Source organism: Hakea prostrata, chromosome 2 (assembly GCF_041222555.1).
Source record: "Hakea prostrata isolate BN-2017 chromosome 2, UWA_Hpros_2, whole genome shotgun sequence".
Classification (NCBI taxonomy): Eukaryota; Viridiplantae; Streptophyta; class Magnoliopsida; order Proteales; family Proteaceae; genus Hakea; species Hakea prostrata.
The window spans coordinates 29,751,367-29,760,620 of NC_142601.1; the positions used below are offsets into that span (position 1 = coordinate 29,751,367).

The 9,254-nt window shown below is 40.3% G+C and overlaps 1 protein-coding gene and 1 non-coding gene across 2 annotated transcripts; one reads left to right on the forward strand and one right to left on the reverse strand.

Annotated features, from left to right (window-relative positions):
- Window positions 1–396: 396 nt before the first annotated feature.
- Window positions 397–503, reverse strand: LOC149024198 (small nucleolar RNA R71). The gene has a single exon (XR_016171914.1). It is a non-coding gene; the product is annotated as a small nucleolar RNA R71 (small nucleolar RNA).
- Window positions 504–2,195: 1,692 nt separating this feature from the next.
- Window positions 2,196–8,955, forward strand: LOC149024199 (uncharacterized). Its single transcript, XM_089143429.1, has 4 exons — window positions 2,196–2,390; window positions 2,544–3,440; window positions 3,733–4,297; window positions 8,513–8,955. Exons 1-4 carry the CDS (start codon window positions 2,196–2,198, stop codon window positions 8,953–8,955), a joined length of 2,100 nt encoding a protein of 699 aa, XP_088999555.1.
- Window positions 8,956–9,254: the final 299 nt, after the last annotated feature.

The window sequence follows — 9,254 nt, forward strand, 5'->3', positions numbered from 1 at the left end:
AGAAGGCAAAGAACCATGGCAAACTATGAGCCTCCAATGAGGCCCTTGAGTGCGCATTTTATTCCGACGATATATACTCTGGTTTCTTGTTTTAAGTTGCCTAACATAGAGGTGGCTCAATATGAGATCAAATCTAGTGTGATTCAAATGCTACCATCTTTTTACGAACTTGCCAATGAAGAGCCTTATAAGCACTTAGATGAGTTTTTAGAGGTGTCCTCCACAATTAAAATTCAAAACCTCTCAGTTGATGCTTTAAGGTTACTTCTTTTCCCATTCTCCCTTAAAGATAAATCTAAGCATTGGCTTCATTTTTTGGACAACGTTAAAATTTCCACTTGGGCAGAAACGCAATAGTAGTTCCTTAAAAAGTTCTTCCCCATTGGTCGTACCAATAGCATTAGGAGAGCAATAGCAAGTTTCTCCCAACAAGAAGGAGAACAATTTCATGAGTCATGGGAAAGACTAAAAGAATTACTTCGAAAGTGCCCCCACCATGCTATTCCTAAATGGCAATTGGTTCAATGCTTTTATGATGGCCTTAGAGACCGACATAGGCAAATGGTTGATTCTTTCTGTGGTGGGACTTTCATGCACAAGAATGAGAAAGAGGCATGGGAACTTTTTGAGACCCTTAATGAAAATTTCCAATACCATGCTTCAGCAACTAGGACTGAGATTCCACCCATTGGGCATCCAATGAGGAGTGGTCTCTATGAGATCAATCCTACTATTGAAATGAACACTAAGGTTGACTTGCTATCTAAGAAATTAGACTATCACTTGTCATTAGGACAACAAACCCCATATCCATCTCCTAAAAGTCTCTCTCCACCTAATCAGACTGAAACATGTGCTTTATGGTATATCCTTTCCCACAATGTCACTGGTTGCTATTTGGCTATTCAACACCTTGAGTTCGTTCAAGAGCATGCACATTTGGCCCAAAGAGTTTCTAAACTGAGCAATGACCCATTTTCCAATATCTACAACCTAGGATGGAGAGACCACTCTAATTTACATGGAAAAAACCAATGCCCAATCCCTTTTATCAAATACCTTATAGGCCACCTCCATCTAATATGCAACAAAATGCCTATAGGAATGAGCAACCATCAGCTCCGCAACCCTTACAGAATTCATCATTTGAAGATAAGGTACTAAAGGCTCTTAGTGGACTAGAGAAAAATATTCAATTGTTACATTCTCATTCTCAGTCTATTAACAAATTAGAAACCCAACTTGGTCAACTAGTTGATGCCATTAGTAGGAGGGAGGCTAGCCAATTAGCTAGTCAACCAATAGGTAACCCTAATCATCAAATTGGGTCTGGGAAAGAACAAGTCCAACCAGTTTCTGTTGTGATACGTAGTGGGAAGGAATATTATTCACCTATGTCCATTACTAAGCCATTGCCCATTGATCTTGAGAGTCGAGAAGATGTTGATTTGACCCATGACACTGGTGATGATGCACACAAGCCTAGTAAAGAGACATCACCTATGAGTATTACCCATCAATTTCCTTGTAAGGGGTTGCACATTCCGATTGTAGATGGTCCTACTCCTAAATCATACACTCCCAAAGCCCCCTTCCCTGAAGTTCCTGAGTCCTCAATTCCAAATCCTAGAAAGAATGCTAAGATGCAATAAATGATTGATTTATTCTAACAAGTTCACATCAATCTCCCACTATTGGATGCTATCAAGTAAGTACCAGCTTATGCTAAATTCTTAAAAGATTTATGCACCCAAAAGCTTAAGTTGAGAACTCAGACTCTTAAAATTGTGCACCTAACTGAACAAGTTAGCTCTATAATTTCCAACCAACTGCCCCCTAAACTTAAAGATCCAGGTACACCTTTAATTTCATGTGTCATCGGAGATCTATCCATAAGCAAAGCATTGCTTGATTTGGGAGCCAGTGTGAATATTTTACCCGGTTCAGTTTATGATAGGTTTGGGCTAGGAGATTTGAAATCCACTGATGTGATACTACAATTAGCAGATCGCTCAATCAAGCGACCTCGTGAGCTACTTGAAAACATTTTGGTAAAGATTTTTGATCTATATTTTCCTATAGATTTTTTGATTCTAGATATGAATAATCCAACTACCAATAAGTTACCACCAGTCATTCTTGGACGACCCTTTTTAGCCACTGCGAATGCTTGCATCAATTGTAGATCGGGTGTCATGGATATATCATTTGGAAATAAGAAACTTATAGTCAACATCTTTAATGCATCCTTAAGCCCAAATAGAGATGAAGAGTGCTTTGCCAATAACCTTATTGATGAGGTAATGGCGGATTATACTCCAAACATGCTTATTGATGATCCCCTACAACATTACTTGACATCTGGAGAATCTGACCTGAATATTGAGGAAGTAAACACATTGTTGGACTCTTCCACTCCTTTGGAGTAGCCACCATTTACAAATAGATTTGAGCCTCTACCTCCATTAGCTGCATCTCCCCAACCATCATCCCTCATATCTCCCCCTAAGTTGGAACTTAAACCTCTCCCTTCCAATCTAAAGTATGCATTCTTAGGGGAAAATGAAACATTGCCTGTCATTATTTCTTCTGCTCTATCACCTAGGCAAGAAGACCACCTTCTAGGAGTGCTTTTTGAATTCAAGTCAGCCATTGGCTGGTCCTTAGCTGATCTTAAGGGCATAGAGCCTTCCATATGTATGCATAGGATATATTGTGAGGATGGAGCGAAACCCCGTAGGGATCCTCAGCGTCGTCTGAATCCTAATATGAGAGAGGTGGTGAAAAATGAGATGATTAAGTGGTTAGATGCCGGAATTATTTACCCAATCTCTGATAGTGAATGGGTCAGTCCTTCCCAGGTTGTCCCTAAGAAATCCGACATTACTGTGGTTCCGAATGACAATGGTGATCTCGTCCCAACTCGTACTACTACAGGTTGGCGTGTCTGCATCGATTACCGAAAGTTCAACACAGTCACCAAAAAGGATCACTTCCCCTTGCCATTTATTGATCAGATTCTAGAGAGACTAGTCGGGCAAAGCTGCTATTGTTTTCTCGATGGTTACTCTGATTACAACCAAGTCCCCATTTGCCCTATTGACCAAGAGAAAACAACCTTCACTTGCCCCTTTGGTACATTTGCATTTAGACGCATGCCTTTTGGATTATGTAATGCTTCAGCCACCTTTCAATGGTGCATGATGGCCATCTTTTCTAATATGGTTGGCCAATCCTTAGAGGTTTTCATGGATGATTTCTCTGTCTTTGGATCTTCCTTTGACGAGTGTCTCAACCAGTTATCACAGGTTCTTAAAAGATGTGTGGAGAACAACCTTGTTTTAAGTTGGGAGAAGAGCCATTTTATGGTTCAAGAAGGAATTGTCCTTGGACGCATAGTGTCTGCACGTGGTATTGATGTTGATCCGGCCAAGGTTGAGGTTATTGCCAAACTACCCCCTCCCACTTCTGTTAAGCAAGTCCGATCGTTCTTAGGCCATGCTAGATTCTATAGGCGTTTCATTAAGAACTTCATCTTGATTTCTAGACCCTTATGCAACTTACTTGCAAAGGATGCCCCCTTTACCTTTGATGAGAAATTCCTTCATGCTTTCCATACCCTTCGAGATTTATTGTCTAAAGCACCTATCTTGAATCACCTGATTGGTATCTCCTTTTTGAGATAATGTGTGATGCATCTGATTTTGCTTTTGGTGCTATTTTGATCAAAAGGTAGATGGGAAGCCAATCATTCTTTACTATGCTAGTAAGACCCTCTCAAATGGTCAAATGCATTATAGAACTACTGAGAAGGAATTACTAGTAGTGGTTTTTGCCCTTGATAAGTTTCGTTCATATCTTTTGGGCTTAAAGGTGATTATCTATTCAGATCATATAGCTCTTCAGCACCTTCTCTCTAAGCCTGATGCCAAGCCTAGGCTCATCCATTGGATTCTACTCCTTCAAGAGTTTGACCTAAATATTAGAGATAAGAAAGGCTCAGAGAATGTTGTAGTAGATCATTTATCTCGGATTCCTCTTGATTCTATCCCCTCTAAGTTGATTAGCGAGACATTTCCTGATGAGAAATTATTAGCTATATCCTCTACATCTATGCCTTGGTATGCTCATATTGTTAATTATTTTGTTACGGGGAGGATTCCTTCTAATTGGGATAAGGTTGCTAAAGACCGCTTCTTCTCCTCACTTAAGTACTATTACTGGGAAGATCCTGAGCTCTTTCATTATTGTTTAGACCAAGTCATTCGTCATTGTGTCCCTGAGAGTGAGATTCAGAGTATTTTATCCTTTTGTCATACTCTCGCCTATGGGGGACACTTTAGTGGTAATAAGACCGCAACAAAGGTGGTGCAGAGTGGTTTTTTTTGGCCTACATTGTTTAAAGATGCCCATTCTTTTTGTAGAGCATGTCTTAGATGCCAACAGGTTGGCAATATTTCCTGTAGAAACATGATGCCCCTTAGCCCCATTGTTGTTGTTGAAGTTTTTGATGTATGGGGTATTGGTTTTATGGGACCTTTTCCTACATCATTTGGTCATGAAAAAATAAATTTAATTTTTTAATTTTTTTTAAAAATGAGAAAAGAAAAAACAACGAAGACCCAAAAAAAAAAAGTGTGTTATTGCCCAAACCGAGCCCAATTTTTTACCCCTTTGGCTCTTCTAAAACGTTTTTTTTGTGGGGCCACAGCCCCCCCCCCCCTTGGGGGGTTGGTTTGCCCCCCCCCCCCTAAATCCACCCAGGGGGTACCCTATCTGGGTTACTCGGGAGTGATCCACAGCCCAACAGATCCAGTTTAGGAACGATCATATCCACTTATCACAATAATATAATCAAAAGCAAGAACAATTTATAGTATTCAAGTAATCTAATAATAAAAGTTAAGAAATGATCACAGAAGGATCACAACGAACATCAGAGTGCGGAATAATAAGTACCAAATCAAAAGACAACTGTGCGGAAGGTAGATCGAAATAAGGTAAAGGTTACAACCAAATCTCCAAAGAAGGAAAATAAAAAGGTAAGCAACTAAGTTACAGTTTCTTCTAACTTATACAATGTCTCCTCAATAACATAATCATAAGAAACTAAGCCAGGCCGGATCTACTCCTGACAATTATGAGTCTTGAACTGATAGCCTTCACCGATGTAGTCACCGTAGCCAAAGTGGTATGAGTCACCAACTTAGTCCTCAAAGTGTTGACCGTCACGATCCAACGGTAGGAGTACCTACTGAGAAAAGTCTAACAAAATATGTTGCAAAAAGGAGTGAGTTCAAAAGAACTCAGCAAGGAAAGTTATTCCATAATACATAAGCCATATGATATCAATCATGAACTGATGCAGATGATATGAGACATAAGATGCAAAATATGATTCTAACTCTAAGTATGCTGGTCTCTATGGTAGACATGCTTTAAGTCATAGCACCATACTTCTTTAGGTAGTCTCAGTCACTCATCACCGGGGGGAAGTTGGGTCCTGCATCCCTCTCGGACAAATCCATGGTTGGGGGTTTCGGTCACCACTCTCTCACATCACCATTTGGTCTAAGTATTGGCGCATGTCAAAGTAAAGCCTAGCCCAATGCAAGTCATCTACTTAGTCATATCATGTCAGTTCCAGATACGTCCATTCCTCCCCTCTCGGGATCCTTTCCGGTATCCTTCACACTAGAGTCACGGATATTACTCACCGGACTCATCAACCCTATTGGTCATCCACAAATGGTAAACGGGAAGCTCTCACGTCCCCTCACGGATCATTTCACCGGTCTTGAGTGCCCGTGAGCCCAAGTCTAGCCATTTGCAACCCTACCAACAAATGGCCCCTTCCGGGTATCCGCAATGCAATTTATGTCCTCTCACGGAGTGGTTACCGGTCTTGAGCGCCCACAAATCCACACTACTACCACGGGTCGTTAGGTCTCAATGCCCTTCCGATTCGGGTCTGATATGACAGGGGCATCCTAGCCATACATCTAGACAAGTCCTATGTATGTCATCCAATGATCCAGGAAAGCGTCGATGGGCATCTTCGGAGAACATCCCATACTATTCCCTCCGATGTCCAAGGACAGAAGTACCAGTAGGGCACTCCCCAATCCCAAATCATACCTAAGCAATCACATGCTTATTTCCATCCATTACATATCAACAATACATTATCATATTGAAAACATGTCATAACATCTCATAATACAGTATATAAATAAATGACAAGAATAAGTAAACATGATAAATCAAGTAATTAAGCATGGTGTTACTGTCATAAGGTAACTACAGTAGTCATATGATGTCTAAAATCAATTAATAAGTTAAGTCTACTAAGTTACCAACAGCAGTGTAAAAGTCATACAGTCTATGTTATATGGCAATAACCATCCTTACCTCAAATTGTGAAGAAGATGATCCAAAGTCACAAGAGAATGGTCCAACTATAGTCTTAAAACCCTAAACAAACATATATGAAGGATTAGAGAAGAAATCAAAACAATCGGAGATCGAACGGATCAAAACTAGGCAAAAGTTTTTGACAGCAACCTTGTTGGTCGATACATTGGGTCGATAGTATCGACCAAAAGAATTTCGGACAGCAAGCTGGCTTTTTGGGTTTTGGCTCAAAATTGGTCTTTCGGGTCTCGGATCGATACGAAACTTGGGGAACAGTTCAAACACAATATAGAGACACTAATTATCAAAGAATTAACATCATCCAATGGTCAAATTAGAAATCCCCAAATTGGCATATCAAGTTCAAGAGTTGTTAATCATGGCATTGGCTATTTCTTTGGGTTTTGGCTCAAAATTGGTTTTTCGGATCTCGGATCGATACGAAACTTGGAGGGATGCTTAAGAATAGTAGCAGGAGACTACGTAGAAAGAATTAACATGATCCAATGGTCGGATTGAAAACCCCCAATTTGAGGTCCTAGGTTCAAACTTGCAAGACCCATGTTCTTCAATGAAAACCATTACAATTGCAAGAGAACTTAGGAATTTAATCAATAGAATGATGAGCGGCAGAATATAGACAATTACTAACATATAATCAGACCTAATTGAAAGAGAAAATCAGATTAAGAGATGAATTCATGTTGTAAAGAAGAGGAAAATCAAAATAAGAAAGCAAGAACATCATGTATGAGAATCATAGCATGGAAAGAATGAAGAGAGGTTTAATCAACCCAAGAGAGCTTGTAGAAGAGGTGGTTGCAAGGTTGCAGCACCTTCTCCACGAACTCAGTAGCAAGAACAAGATGAGGTAGAAGTAGATTAGAGAGAGAGTGAGAGATTACATACCTTGGAGAAGAGATTAGAGAAGAGAAACAATGATTCTTGTAGAAGATCATCACCCAAGCCAAGGAGGAGGCTTAGAGGAGCTTTCCCACGTTCTCAGATGTTGAAATGAGTGAAATAATGATTTAGGTTCGAGGTTTCACTTAAAAGGACAAAGGAATATCCAAACAGCATCTTTTTCACGATTCTGGGCTTGTTTTGGTCGATACCTTTGGTTGATAGTATCGACCAATAGTATCGACCAACAGCAGTTTCAACAGAATTCTCAGGAATAGTTCAGCAACTTCGAACAGGGATTCGGAAGGCTATACAAGGTCAAATTGAGTGAGGTTTTCTCCTACAAGTCAATAAAGAAGTCTAGTTTCCATAAATACCTTTGGATCAAGCATGGGAGTTCATTAGGTCTACCAACTAAGCTCACCTTCTTCGATGCGCAAGCAGGATTTGCCAGACATAGTTCAGCAACTTCGGACAGGGATTTGGAGGGCTATATGGGGTCAAATTGGGTGGGGTTTTCTCATACAAGTCCATCAAGAAGTCTAGTTTCGGGAAATACTTTTGGATTGTGCACAGGTGGTCATTAGGTCTACCAACTAATTCATCCCTCTTCGGTGCGCAGATTCAAAACTAACACTGACAACGCTCTCAAGTGAGGGGAATCATCGTCAATGTCCATGGGCTTGGGCTCCGACACCAAATCATCAACCAAAAGGGTATACAAGGACTTTTCCCACCACTTCAGGTCATTGGATCAACAGACAATACAAATTCCGGGCCGGGTCAGGGTGAGGATAAGGCCGGATATGGCCTCCTAAGGCTTTCAAGGATAACAACATTGAAATCAAGGTCCAACTTCAAGGTCTAACATTAAACAAGTCTTTCTTTATCCCAAAACAAATAGGGTATCCTGGGCTAGGTTTGGGCTGGATGTCACATGGATCTTTGCTGAAGAAATACTCCATTACCCATAAGGTTGCCACTCCTTACCATCCTCAAGCATATGGTCAAGTGGAGGTTTCTAATTGTGAGATCAAGCGCATCTTAGAAAAGACCGTTAGACCTAACCGCAAAGATTGGTCTTTTAGATTAGAGGATGCATAATGGGCTTATCGAACTGCTTATAAAACTCCTATTGGTAAGTCACCATATCGTTTAGTCTTAGGTAAAGCTTGTCATCTTCCTGTTGAGTTAGAGCATAAGGCATTTTGGGCAATTAAGACATTTAATTTTGATATGTCTGACGCTAGTTCTACTCGTCGTCTTCAATTATCTGAATTAGAAGAATTGCATAATGATGCTTATGATAATTCACGCATTTATAAGGACCAAGCCAAAGCTTTTCATGATAAACATATTACTCGGAAGTCCTTTGTGCCTGATCAGCTAGTGTGGTTGTTTAATTCTAAATTGTGCTTATTTCCTGGTAAGCTTCGATCTCGATGGGATGGTCCTTATGTGATTGTTCAAGTATTTCCCCATGGTGCAATAGAGATCCGTAACCCACTAAATGGGCAAACCTTTAAGGTTAATGGCCACTGCCTAAAGCCTTATATTGATGGCCTTGCTGATGGCCTTGCTAATGGCCAACTTATTGAGGAGATGGATCGAGAAGACTTGCCTCAAGACTCTTCATGAGTCTCTCACTGAGTCTGGCTGAAGACTCTAACTTAGCGCTTTATGGGAGGCAACCCATTTGTTTAGATGTTATTTCTTGTTCTTTTCTTCTCTTTTATTTGTTTGTTGTTAGGTTTTACTGTTGCGTGCTCTATCACGATTTCAAACATCGGGTACACTCTTTCCTCTATTTGCTTCTATCATGTTTTTTTATATATCTTGCATGCCCTGTGGTCATTGCATAATTTAAGTGTGTGTGTGGGGGGGTGTCAACTCGAGTAAGACTTGTTGATAGTTGGTAGAGCATTGTCACAAAGATA

Bases quoted from the DNA above. Each gene is read 5' to 3' on its own strand.
- LOC149024199 (XM_089143429.1), top strand. From the start codon at position 2,196: ATGGATATATCATTTGGAAATAAGAAACTTATAGTCAACATCTTTAAT. The intron at 3,441-3,732 runs GTTATTGCCAAA...TTTGATCAAAAG, and splicing joins TTGATCCGGCCAAGGTTGAG to GTAGATGGGAAGCCAATCAT. The intron at 4,298-8,512 runs GTATTTTATCCT...CTGTTGAGTTAG, and splicing joins CCCTGAGAGTGAGATTCAGA to AGCATAAGGCATTTTGGGCA.